We start from the raw sequence: 13,867 nt of genomic DNA on the forward strand, positions 1-13,867 counted from the left end.
AACCATTGATATTTGGAAAAAACAGGAAAAAGCTCTTGTGTGTTTATCATGCCGTGTGCTTGAAGAATCTCTACATGAGCAGGACACTCAACCAGGCCACCTTAACGCAGTGGTCCTGAAGAGGGTGGGGGGTTCTCATCGTTGCTTATCCTACAAAATCATTCTTTGCAGCATTTCCATCTCAAAACCCATTTCACATTCAAAGGCTGGCCTTGCACCTAAGGGCTGCTTATGACATGTAAGAAAAGGCAGATCAAAGCCAACACGCAGTACTTTACAGGGCTCACACTCTTCGCTCTGCTAGGGTCTAAAGCTAAAGCTCTCTTCTATTTCAGAGGCAAATCAGACAGCAACCAAAAGATCTGTGATGTCCACTTTCAATCATGCCCCTAAACAAAATAAATTCCCCATAAAAGCATAGCTGAAGGCTACATCGTACCATCCAAATTTGTCATTCATATAAAAGCCATACTAAAAATATCAAAAAGCCATACCACAAATCCTCCTTCAGGTTAAAACAAAAAAGAGAATCTGATTACTCTCCTGCATGTCATCTTCTGCATCAAACCCTCTGTGAAAGCCATCAACCTCACATCACATTACTGATGAAAGGACTGTTTGTTTCAGATCCGGGACACCGAGGCCACAGTCCTAGCTTTACTTGCCCCACGAAACCCCATGGTTCAAGTTTAGACTAACGAGCCTGAGGGACAAAACCTGATCTAACAGTTTAGTACTGAAGTTTAGTACATGGACTGTTTGTCCATGACAGCCGCAGATCATTAAATAACTGCTTTAAACAGAGGCCGTCCTGTTCAGACAGATGACTGAAGAACCTTCATTTGCAGGCTTCCTGCATGCAAATGAAGAACCTTCTACCAGGTCCCTTGGGGGCTATCCTATACACTGGATAGGTGAATAAACCTTATGCCCTCTGAGTTTGACCATTATACCTCTGATCCTAACAGATTCCAAGTTAGGGAGACATCCTTCATTAGAACGATATACACAGCTTGATAGTGCTTGCTGCCATCTTGCACACATCTAACATGCATGCAGACTCATATTCCCATAATGCATTGCCAACTTCAAATATGGCAGCTCACAAAGGTCACAACACACAACCATCTTTCTCTCTAAAGGCAGCATTTAACCACTCCAGCCTTTCCTGGTCACACTGTGCTGAAAACTTCAGAAAAGCCAGACTTCAGGTAGGTAAACGAACGCTAACAAACAGGAGCCATCTGCCTCCAGAAGCCACAACAGTGACAGAGGCACCACCTTCCATTTTCAAGGTAATTTCGGTCACATTCCCCACACCAGCCTCTTCCATCCCCCCAGCAACAAACAAAAATTGTAACAGCAAACATTGATGGAAGACATTTAATTCAAAGCCATTTACAGGGCTAATTCCAGGATCACACCAATCTCAACGTGTGATATTCTAACAGCACGTTGCCATGGCAAACATTCCCAGCAGCGGAAGTGAGCATCACTCCCAGGCGAAGTCAGGTAGCCACCTCATGTAAATGGCTTCCTGATCAGGTAAGCAGGGGAACCGGCAGCCCAAATTAGCTCCTGGAGAAGCTGACAATTACCAGATGATTCAGAAATAAATTACAATCCTCCAAAGGTTTTGTCCACCATTGCACACAGACAAGCACACACATGCACAAATATCAGCAGGAAACAGCCTTACGTGATCATGGAAATCTTCATCCACATTGTAGTCATTCAACCAGTCTTTATAACAGCATTGCTCAACACAGTCATCAGGGACTCACAGACAGTCCACATTTTTGCTTCCTCACAGCTTACAGAACAGCTGAACTAAACAATCAAAAACAACCAATACTTGGGACAAGTATATTGGGAGCTGGGAGGGAGCAAAAATGCGGACTGTCTGGGGGCCCGCAAAGACTGGGCTGAAAAACACTGCTTTTGATGACAAGTTAATCAGAAACAAAAGCGCTGTAAAACAGGCCATTAAAACCGGGAAAACAAAACAGATTGAACCCTTAGAAAATCCCAACCCACCCAACCCAAAAATAATAAGCAGAGACACCCACAAACAGAATCACAAAGCACAAGACACATCTGCTGGTCAACATATAATGCCCTGGGGTTTATTTTTTTGTGAGAGTTCGGTCACATTTTCATTTTCCAGGTGGGATTAGAAAACCTCAAGGGTTAAGTGATGCCATTGGACTGGGCATTCAGGATGTGGTACTGACAAAAACTACTAGTAGCCTTGTTTTAAAGTACCATACTCTTCACAGAAGAGAGCATAAGTCATTCCAAAGGAAGGCACCCAAATACTTGTGGTTCTGGCCTTGCAGCTTTCTGGAGAATTTTTAAAAAGGAAAAAGCTGGCTTTTCTCTTTTGTTTTTTTTTTTGTAATTTTTCTCTCTTTTTTAAGAAATTGGAATGATGATACACATACAATTACTGCCATTCATCTCCCTTTTATCCTTTTTCATGAACGAGTAACAAAAGAATGAAGTCTTTCGATACGAGACGCATAGTCATTACCACAAGGAGAAAAAAAATACAAAAATAACTCAATCTGTGTTTTACAAAAGAAAATGAGGGGATTAAAAAGGCATTCGGGACTCCATGTCATGAAAACCAGGGACCCAGGTTATAGAAAAGCAGCAATGATCACGATAAGGAGTATAGTGCTTGTGTTACTTCAGACGCAGGGCCGGCTTCAGGCCCAGAACCCCCTTCTTAGTTTATTACCTGTGTCGGGACAATTTAAATGGAAGATCCCACTACGTAAGGTTACCCACTAACAAATCGCAGCACCCCCAACCCCCCCCCCGCCAAACCTGCCAATTCCATATGTCACCACTGAATCCACACTACACAGAAACCTCAGGAGCCCAAGGGGGACCGAGCCAAAATTCACGATATACAAAATTACAGGAGTCCATAGCTACCTAACATTCACTACAGCACAGGAACCAATGAGGGTACAGTGTACAAAAAAAACAAAACAAAACAAAACAAAAAAAAAAAAAAAAAAAAAACCTGTAAACACAGCACAATAAATAGATAAAACAGCAGGTTGCTCACCATGCACAACGTGATGACATATCTCTGTACAACCCTCTCGTCTCACTCACCAGTTTTCTATTTTTTTCCCAAGTGCAAAACATCACAAATGAACGGTTCTGTATTCAAGTAACGTATATACAAGGGATATTACAAATATGCAGTACTGTACATATAATTGCCATATTCGTATTTACAGTCGCAGATTTCCTCCTATTAACAGTAACAAAACAAAAAAAAATTAAAAGCGTGAGAGATGAGAATTGCCATTAAGTCCCGGGGGTCGCCATGGAGACGCCGCACTGCACGCCACCACGGTCCGAATGCTACGATGCACAGCACCTAGAGGGGGGCCCCCGCGAGCAGGGCCACCTGCCACTACGTCACCTCCATGACCACCGTGGTGTCCGCTATACTGTTCAGTGCTGCCTTCTCCTGCTCATGCTTTTCCCTGCAGAGACAGGAGAGTCACACTCAGCACCAGGCCCCCTGGGATGCTGACCACTGACCGAGAACAGAGGTCATCCTGGGCCATGTGGACGTCTCACCTTGGCACCATGTCCATGGATGATGAGGCGGCGACCTTGGGCATCTGACAGTTCGTGGGCGCGGCCAGCTTTAAGGCAGACGGGACCGCGCCCATAGTCCTGGGTGGATGCCGCGTGTTCAGGGTGCCGACAGCGCCCCCTGGAGGGGGCACACCCAAGCGCACACTGTTCCCGATCAGGACCTGAGTAGTGGAGTTGGCGGCGGGCGTGTGGTGAGCAGGCTCGCTGGCAGAAATGGCAACGGCATTGCTGCTGCTGTTCGTGGCTGGCTGGGGGAAGGCGAAGCCGGCTGCCACTGGCTGGCTCACGGGAGGCGGGACTGTCGTAGTGCTAGAGAGATGCAAGCCCTTGTAGACTCCTGGGAGAAGAAGAGAGACTCCATCAGGAACAGCAGCAAAATGAGGGCCATCAGCAAAATGAGGGCCATCTTCTCTTTTCGGTTCAAAGCTGACCGTGGTAAGAATTTCGGCTTACTGGGTTTGCATATGGACCTACCTGAGGCCTGGACCACACCATTGACACTGGCTCCCAGCACCACCTCCTCTTTGGGCTTGGAGCTGATCAGCTGCTCTTTTGTCACCAAAGCGGAGGCAGCAAACTGGGCACTGACAGAGTCCAGCGTCTTCGACACAGAACCCTAGGGGGAAGCAAATTCAGCATTAGCAGGGCGTCGAGTCCGGTGTGTCACAAGATGGCTGCTGTGGAGCAGTGGCGCATACCTGCGTGCTGCTGCTGAGCTGCAGCTGCGTCTGCGCCAGCTGCTGTTTCTGCATGAGGGCCAGCTGCTCTTGGTGCTGCTGGTACTGTTCAGCCGTGACTGTGGGGACACGGCGTATGCAAGGGTCATAAAGCAGGGGTTGCTGTGGTCAACTATCGAGTAAGCAGGGCTCATGTGATGGGGGTCACAGGGGTCAGCTACCAAATACACAGGCCACTAGCCCCACTAAGCGAAGGGTGACAAACTAGTATCTCAAACTCCAACCATGAAGTTCACATTTAAATATGTGCCCTCTAAAAATGGTAGCTGGAAGTTTGAAGGCAAAATTGATGACTGAAAAACATTCTCTGCTCCGTTTAGGTCATGTCCCATGTAGCGGATAGCCCCCCACCCCCCACCCCTCCTAAAATTCTCCAGCTGATCTTAACATTGACAAGCTGAGGGGATTCCAGACTAATCAGGTTTAAACACTCATTAAAATGCTAATGCTGTGTTTGCGTGACCTATGAAAATCAAATAAACTGAGAGGGGGTGATACTCACCAGCAGGGAATGCCGCAGTGCTCCCACCCCTCCGGTTTTGAGACGGAGGTCCCCCTGCCAAGGTTCCGGATTGTGCTGCAGACAGTCGGCTCAATCCCTGGCATGGGCGATGGGACTGGGCCTCCCCTCCATGCACACTGTGTGGCGGCGGCGTCCGGGGGCGGAAGTGTCTCCGGCGGGACGCTTTGATGTTGGACAGGACGCGGTTGAGGTCATGAGAGGGGCCTCTGTCGGAGGTATTTGTGTCTGAGGTACCGGCGGGGTCTTCAGCCAGGCTGCGGGGCAAGGGGACCAGCCGCTCTGGATCTGGCCCGTCGATCGAATCGTCAAAGTCCGTATGAGCCCTGTCCAGTAACACCCTGTGGCAGGAGGGCAGGGGTCACCCTGAGGCCTGACTGGCCCCCAAAACATCTCCAAACCACCTGGCCACCCCAACGGCTTGGATGCCCCCACCCCCCACCCAATCAGAAGCGTGCAGGGCTCACCTGCCCCCCCGGCCGATTCGCCGGCGTGCTAAGCCCACGCAGCGCCTGGGCACCGACAGAGAGGTGAGGCAGTATCTGTAGAGCACGTCGCCCAGACCTCCTTCGGAAGGGCTGCACCACGGCCAGCCGCTGGCACCCTGGGCGTCTCGAGGCTGGGGTGGGGAAGAGAGAGGGAAAGTCAATCAGCGTTTGGAGAGAGACATACAAAAAAGCCAAGACGACGAAGAAGGCAGCTGCCCGGACACTCACAGCGTAGTACTGACAGCCTGCCCTCCTCCGGAAAGCGAAGGGCCCGTCTGGGTCATTCTCCTCCTCGACATCGGAGGAACCTGATTGAATATGCTGGTTGGAGATGGGAGAGAGAGAGAGAGGGGGGATGAAGCCTGACCGTTGGGGGGGGTTGGTGGATTTACAGAGCTCTTGGCCTCCCCGTATGCAGACTCTTAGGTGGCGAGTACCTGGGAAAAGGGCTCGTCGTCTGAGCTGGGAAAATCGTACTGGTTCAGGTCCTTGACACTGAACACGGACGGACTTGTCTGCTGCAGTGCAGAAGCCGACAGTGGTAAGACTTTGGGCTTCTTCTCATATTTCCGTTTCGTCCTGACGACTTCTGTCTTCTCGGGCTGGTGGGACGGCCAAACAGGGGTGGAGTTACCATATGTGGCCAGAGGAATGATCACTTTACAGTTCCTTCATGTCCTTCAGCCATGAAAAGCAAAGACCTGCACTAGACAGGAAGATGCTGCCCCTTCCCATGAAGCCCTGCTGCTGAGCACCAACACCCAAGTAGGTGGTCTGGAGGAGCAGCAATGGTTTTAGGCTCACCTTAGCTTTGTACTCCATCTCCATGTGATCCTGGTGCCTGTACTGGTTGCTGCTGGACAGTGGAATGATGGGAATGGTGTATGTGGGCTTCACCAGGGCCCTCTGGGCCAGCACCTCCGCCATGACCTCGCCGCCGAAGTCGGCCATGCTGTACCTAGGGCAGTAGACAGGTGGCGCTGGGTCAGGACATACCACTGCCACTACAGCACTATGATTTAGCCTTCCAGGTTTTATATGCCCTCTGAGAGGCGAGGGGGCTGACCTCTTCTCCACGATCTCCAGCGTGAGGTGCAGAAGCTCCCGCTTGCTCTTCTCCCTGCGCTTGATCATCTCCAGGATGGTGACGGCCCGGCTCAAATCCCGGCGCAGCTTCAGCATCTTCTCGTACGACGCCTCGTCGTTTTTGCGGTTCTGGGATCAATAAGCCAACAGTCAGTGGAGCCCAGAAGCTATACCAAGGCACTGGAACGTGGTTAGGTGTCAGTGGGTGAGGAATAGGAAGCCGGCACGCCCCCTACCTTGCGCGTCTGCATCTTCTCCGTCCTTCGACGGAAGGCCACATAGGGATCGTTGGTGCTGGAACCATCACGCTTCTCCTGCTTGATGCCGGAGATGAGGGAGATGCTCTCAGAGGGCCTCCGCTTGCGCGTCCAGTACTCAAACACCTCGCGGATGAGCTCGTCATCTTCCTTCAGCAGCAGCTTGGCCTCTTGCAGGGTCACCAGCTGTGAAGGGCCAAGGGAGGACAGGGGTCATACTGTGCCCTTCAGCCCCGCCATGTGGTCTCACACTGCAAAGCACCTTAAGTCTGTGCCCAAAGGTCACATAACATCAGGCCACAGATGGCAACAGTTTAGATCGGAACAAAGAAAACATGCAATTCACTTTCTCAAGACTATGAGGAAAGCAATCTGATCCAATGCTGTACAAGTGCCCAAAAATGGGCAGGAAAGACAGGCTCAATAGTGAAATCTCATTTAAAATAAAAACAGCATAGATTTTCCAGGGTGTCTTGCTTCAGGAAATTTCTAAATTTCAAATGCGTTAACATTTAATAGGTACAGATACAGGCAAACAATCCATGAGTGAGTACTGGGTTACCTGCTGCCCGCTACCCTTTTCCAGACGGTCTACCATCTCCTCGAACTGCAGAGGAGTGATCTCCATCTTCTTCTTCAGCCTGTTCAGAAACGCGTCATCTTCCGAATCCAGGTCATAGTCTGGTTGCTCTGTGTCCAGACTAAACGCTGCACCAAGAAAGTCAGATGGAGTTTAGTCAAGTCCTCTGAGAGGATAAACACAGGCAGACGCAGACGTGAATAGGGGCAGCTTCCAAACTAACCTGGGCTGTCATGCTCTTTACGCCAGTCCAAGTCAGAGACACACCTGAACACTACGGTCTCCCTAGCCGACCCAGTTTTATACTGTGCCTCTCATAAAACTGAGGGCTCAGAGCTTCAGGAACTGCAAGCATAAGGATACCAGGACTCACACAAGCACAGTCGCCCAACAGCACACATGGGTTCCTTTAACTTACAAACCTATAACTCCAGTCCCTGTTCTGACAGTGATGCTCTCACAGGGCTACCAAGTAATGCTGGGTGGTATGACCAAAAAATTGTATCACGGAATTTAAGATTCTGGTTGTTTCATGGTATCACAGCAGGGGTGGGTGGTACACCGGTACCATAGTCATTACCGGTGTGATTGTGCACTATGACATGGACTGCACTATACCCTCAACTCCATGAGAAATCAACAGTCTAATTATATAATAGGCTATTTATAAAAAAACATTTAATTTTCTTCAAAACTTCAGTTTGAATAGTCTGAATATTTCTCATTATATAGTATACAGTATGTGTAACTGGTTTATCCATGTTGTGTGAATTTTCTATTAAAACACACTCTGATCCTGTGCGTGATAGCAAATTAACAAAACAGATTTTGTGTGATGGCACACATTAAACAAGAACAACCCAGATACAGTATGTAGCAACAAATTCAAAAGCAAAACATTAACGCGTGGTAATGTCGTGCCAAAAGTAGTTACTAAAGCTAGGTATAGGCTAAAAGTTAAGAAGAAAGGTTGGAAAGAAGAAAAAATAAATAAATAAAATAAACGAGTGGAATGTCTGAATCAGCAGAGACGTCAACAAGAGGGGAGATCGCTGTTGTGGAACTGGTTTGATTTTAAATCATTCGACAAAGAGCAAACTTCAGTATCATGCAAGCTTTGTCATCGTGTCAATAGGGGATGCATTGCTACCTCCCCCTCGTTATTCACTTAAGTTACTCTGGATAACATAAATATTTTACCGTATGTTTCAGTAGCTGTGTACCTTGATGCTTTCATTGGTGTGTTTTGGTGTTCCCTGATACAGTTTGGTTCCCAGCTACCATGTGACCACAGAAGTGGTGTTCTTTTGGTACAGCAGAACTGGTCATTTTAGTTGTGTTATAGCAAATGAAAGTTCATATCAAGATCAAGACTTTAATAAATGCCATTGATACTCTCCCTTGTCTCCCAACAAAGTGATACATTCCATGTACACTTCACAGTATTTTTTCACCCCAAGGTCACCCTTACTGAGGCAACAACCTTTTACAACAATAAAATGTTTCTGAATGTTTTTAAAATGTGTATTTTATTATAATCACTGACATTTAGCTTGATATTATTACAGACATGTTTTATTAATGTATATGCAGTTCGACAGCAGCATGCTTTATTGATTATTAGTGTGCACTTAGCTCGATAATTGCTTCACTGACGTGTTTCGTTAGATTAATATTGTATATTTAGATAGACATGTTTACTTAATCGGTTTTGATTTGAATTATTACTACTGTGATAAATCAGTAATTAGATATTTTGCTTTACCGATAAGCATTTAATTGCTGATTGAAGCAGTAGCTATAAATACTAAAACGCTGAACAGGAATATATTGTTGTATCAAAGTTATAACTATAACTGAACACGCACAGTTAACAGGGGTCCCCCTTCAATACACTCTTGCCCAGAGATCCACATAATGCTTGTAGCAGCAAACAATATGATATCATTTGACAACTGTTACAGCTGTAGTTTCAGCTATGCTATGGCGGTATATGAAAAACTCATATCATATGGGAAATCAAAACCAGTATAGTAGATGAACCGATACCACCACCCAGCACTACTACCAAGGGTTACAGAAAGCTAAATAGATTTGTATTTTACACTACAATGTTTCCACCTGGAAAATGGCAAACAATCCCTTTGGCTGTGATAGTGCGCAAAGCATGGAACAGTTTACTACCAGGAAAGCAATATTTCACAGACATGACATACCCCTGCTAAACACAACATAACTCCAAATAAACGTGAAAACCTACTTCTCGGCAGCTGGGAAAATCAGCCATAACACAGTGGTGAAACACCATTAGGAGAGAAAATGCTGAAAATGCTTGAAATGTCGATGGCTGAACACAAGAGCAATCCCAGCTCCATCTAAGGTACATGTCCAGTCCAGTGTCAGCTCCCGCAGCCCCTTGCCAAAGGGGGCTCTGATCCCAGCAGCAGGAACTCCACTGTGACAAGCCAACAAAACCTCTGCAGAACACAGCAGAGGAGAGACGGATCCAGCACTGCACTCTCCTCACCCTGGTGCCATTCGCACATCCTGCTCTATTCAGCAGGTGATCTTACAGCCAGCAGAAGGTAACAACCTGACTCTAAGAACCAGGAAAGCACATCAGCTAGATGGACAGAGTAACAGCTGACTTGGCATTTATGCATTTAAAGCAAATCAATTCCCATCAGTCACACCATCCGCATGCAGACAGCAGTCTGGAAATTACCAGCAACACATCAGCTCTGACAATGGGATATATACACAAAACAACACCCTCATAGCAGAGGTTGACAGGCCAGGCTCCTGTCATACATTTAAGGGCAGACACATCACTTGAATTCCTCTAACCTTATCAAACTTAACAGCATGTACGGTTTCCTTCCCCAAACAGCAGCCATCATGAAGAAGTCCACTTCAACAACTGTCAGACTGAGGGAACACCGAACAGTTATCAAATCTGCACCTTGCACTTTACTCGCTTCCATCTATGCTTATGTGACTGGCGTGAACGGACATATATTCATTCAGTCCATACAGAAACTTTCAAGCTCATATTCATATCATCCCACTATCAAGTTAAGTGCACTTGCACAGATGCATGAGAATGTATGAGATACTGCTTGCACAATCCTGTCAATGTGCCTTTGGGAATAATGACCAAAGTGTGTGTTTGTGTCTAATATTATACAGTATAAATTGATTGGTAAAACTATTGCACTCTCTTAGCAATAACGAACAAATAAACTTGGTCAAAGATTCACCCCCCCCCCCCCCCCCAAAAAAGAAACAAGGAATAAGGGCCAGCTGTGGGCCGACCATGACTCACGCTGTAGGTGAATGAGCTGCTTGGGCATCCGGAACTCCCCAGGGTAGAGCGTCTCGTAATAGGCGATGTTGCTCTCCGCCTGCGGTACGGGGATGACCATGTTGTCCCGCTTCTCCCCGTACACCTGCTGGGCTGATATGGCCCTCTGGAGGTGGTGCTCCTGGGGTGGGGGCATACAGATATGAGTCACAGGGTCAAGGGATACAAATGATCAAGCATACAGCAGAAAGACAAGTGGCAAATGGGGCCAAAGCTTCCAGCCTCCAAACACTGCAATGCACTGACTCCAAAATCAACCAGACAGAAAGCTAAGAGCAGGAATCTGGCACAAACTCAAGGCTGGAGAATGCCAAAATTGAATTTACTCAGCCTAGTGTCTTGGAAAATAGTTTTCTATATGTGACTGTGGACTAACATTTAAAAGTTTCACGTAAGACCTACAGAGAACAAGTTCAAGGGGCAACTGAACACAAACAAATTTAAACTCTCCACAATATCCAAAATCAATATACTGCATTTATCCTGCACGAAAAATTAAGTTTTAGGGAAAACCAAATAGAATACACAACAGGTCTGATAAACCAGTTATGTAACATGTACATTTGACCATTTTTTAAATAATTTTAAACAAATAGCTGTATTACAAAAGTAATGGTAGAGATAGGGTACACAATTAAGCTTGCTGCTGACCAGTTCGTCCTTGTTAACAAGCATCATTAAATCCCATAACAATCCACATAAAGGCACTTGGTTGGCAGGTTTCAGGATGAACCATCTTGAGGCAACCATCAATGAAAGCTTAAAACATGCCAGGAGGTCCTTCAAGCTGCTGACCTGCAATGCAAGTGCCTACACATTCACAAAGCAGCCACAGTCATCTGTATAAAGACGTATGGTGAACAGGCTCAAAGAAATCAAATCAAACTCAATTAAGACCATCCTGTAGACCATGACGAACAACACCAACATAGGATCTGCATTTGTCTGACTGTCAGATTATATTTGCGGGGGCGGGGGGGGGGGATTCCCTCCTGGGCTACATCCTTCTGACAGAAAACAGAAATGTCTCTCAGAGCCTCTGCCATATTGACTCATCACACATTAAGGAACACCCTCACTTATCTGACCACATTCAACTTGGGGAGGGGGGGGAGATTCCATCAAACAAGGAACAGTGCAGACTGGCCCGCATACCCCCAATTAAAGACACTAACACCTAGACACTAGATACAAACATCTAGTTACACTGAATCTGGAAATTAAACTGAAATTCCAGCTAAACTCACAAGCGTGTCCTGTCCAGCATCCCCTGTGTCACTATACTTGATGTGCCTGAAAACTGAGAATTTATGTCCATTATGTTCCGCTGACATTCAAACTTTCTTACAAAACAGAACAGAGAAAACATAAGCATCTAGCAAACAAAGCTTAAGAATCAGCACTGCTATACACCTGGACAGCCTATAATCGACATGGACAGCTTGATTTCACATTCTTATACCATGCTACCTGCTTTACAGCAGTGTTCCTCAGCGTTCACAGTTCGACTTCTGATATTCAGATTGAGTTCTAGGTCAAACTGGTTTGTTCGACTTTCAAGAAATTCGAGTTCTAGAGGTACCACTGTATACACTGATTTAACTAGATATATACAGCCCCAGAAAAAATTGAGATTACTCTATATTTTTAAACAAATCTGCATTTTTTAAATCCTGGCTTAAATCATAGTTTTGTTGGCAGAAGGCTATACTGATCAGCAGGTTGCTTCCAGGTTCAAAATTTCTAAGACAGCAGTACACAAGATTAAGGTGAAGCTGGAGACACAGAAAATGACCAAAAACCAGTGAAGTAGAGGACAGAAGCAATTTTCTGATGCCAGAGAAGATCATTAACTTATGCAACAGTTTCATGTGAATCTGAGGATGACATCAAGTGACTTTCAAAAGGAATGGCAGAAATAAGTGCAGGTATGAAGTACACTGCTAGGATAGTATGCATCAGGCTCCTAGAAGCAGTCCCATAAAGCAAGGGAGAAGCCCTTTATTAATGAGAAACAGCGAAGAACCAGGCTTCAGTTTGCAAAAAAGTATATTATTCACAGCCACACACCCATAAATTTAGAAATGAAACAAAAAAATTGTGCTGTGGTCTCCATTTTTTTCCATGGCTGCATAGTAGTAAATTTCAAAAGTATAACATATGCAACCAGATTATTTTGCTTAATGTGTATAATTAGACCAAATCTGTTTTATTATTAAATGTATTAATTTGCTATCTTGACACAGCGTCAGAGTGTGTTTAATGGACAACTCATACAATGTAGATATACCAGTTACACAAACTATACAAGGACAAGATTGAGATTACTGAAGCTCTGAAGAAAATAAAATGTTTTTTTTCTCTAAATAAATAGCCTGTTGTATAATTAGGCTGATGACATCTCATAGTGTTAATGGTATAGTGCAAATTCACAACGTGGTGCACAATCACAACGGTGATGACTATGACACCAGTGTACCACCCACACCTACATCAGTGCATTGCGCCATTTTTAGTATCACAGCTAAATAAGTTTAAAATAGAATGCTAATGAAAAGGATGAATGGATAATTATTAATTTACTCAATAGCAATGTGGTGAACAAGCATATCAAACAAATATTTTTGACAAATAGCACACTGTTTTGGTCAGAGAGCCAGTCCTGTGATAGAGAATGCGAATGTGAAGATGCTGCTGCTGAGGTTTCACTTACTTTTTGCACTGATCTCATTTTCAAAGGATATTCTGGCTCTGTGCACAAGTGGCACAACAGGTATACAATTCACCACGTCAAAATGTGCAGTGTTAAAAAAAAGAATTTCAAACGCCACTATTCACTGACCCCCCTCACTGAACACCACTAAACCTGTATCTGATCCAGGTGTATATAGGAATGGGTATGTTTGAATTTTATCGATTCTAATTCTGTTTATCGATTCTGGTTCTTATTGATTCCCCATTTTGATTCCATAAAGGTAAAAAAACAAGCAGGACAAATGTTTAGATAAGAAATCTCTCTGAACAGTCCCAGCAGCAATAGTAGTAAAATGCTAACTATAGGGTTCCCCCAGTTCTGGCAGAATACATTTCCATGACTTTTCCAAAACATTTCCAGTACCAGATTTTCTAAACCCGACAAGTTTGCTTTGATTTGATGATCATGCATTGTCCGCTCCTTCCTTGTGCCAAACCCCCTCGTTAACCTCAT

At 45.4% G+C, this 13,867-nt stretch overlaps 1 protein-coding gene across 5 annotated transcripts in view; it reads right to left on the reverse strand.

Annotated features, from left to right (window-relative positions):
- Positions 1 to 2,098: 2,098 nt before the first annotated feature.
- LOC111858537 (enhancer of polycomb homolog 1) overlaps positions 2,099 to 13,867 on the reverse strand; it is a 47,735-nt gene continuing 35,966 nt past the window's right edge. For all 5 annotated transcript variants that reach the window (XM_023840387.2, XM_072713712.1, XM_023840388.2 and 2 more), the window contains 13 exons: positions 10,621 to 10,780; positions 7,278 to 7,423; positions 6,695 to 6,901; positions 6,439 to 6,587; positions 6,177 to 6,330; positions 5,810 to 5,974; positions 5,601 to 5,693; positions 5,352 to 5,503; positions 4,867 to 5,225; positions 4,326 to 4,423; positions 4,102 to 4,243; positions 3,607 to 3,964; positions 2,099 to 3,509 (listed from right to left, as the gene is read on the reverse strand). In XM_023840387.2, coding sequence (XP_023696155.2) covers positions 3,437 to 3,509; positions 3,607 to 3,964; positions 4,102 to 4,243; positions 4,326 to 4,423; positions 4,867 to 5,225; positions 5,352 to 5,503; positions 5,601 to 5,693; positions 5,810 to 5,974; positions 6,177 to 6,330; positions 6,439 to 6,587; positions 6,695 to 6,901; positions 7,278 to 7,423; positions 10,621 to 10,720 — 2,196 coding nt within the window. In that variant the 5' untranslated portion in view covers positions 10,721 to 10,780 and the 3' untranslated portion in view covers positions 2,099 to 3,436. The remainder of the gene's footprint in view (positions 3,510 to 3,606; positions 3,965 to 4,101; positions 4,244 to 4,325; positions 4,424 to 4,866; positions 5,226 to 5,351; positions 5,504 to 5,600; positions 5,694 to 5,809; positions 5,975 to 6,176; positions 6,331 to 6,438; positions 6,588 to 6,694; positions 6,902 to 7,277; positions 7,424 to 10,620; positions 10,781 to 13,867) is intronic.

This window comes from Paramormyrops kingsleyae, chromosome 1 (genome assembly GCF_048594095.1).
Source record: "Paramormyrops kingsleyae isolate MSU_618 chromosome 1, PKINGS_0.4, whole genome shotgun sequence".
Classification (NCBI taxonomy): Eukaryota; Metazoa; Chordata; class Actinopteri; order Osteoglossiformes; family Mormyridae; genus Paramormyrops; species Paramormyrops kingsleyae.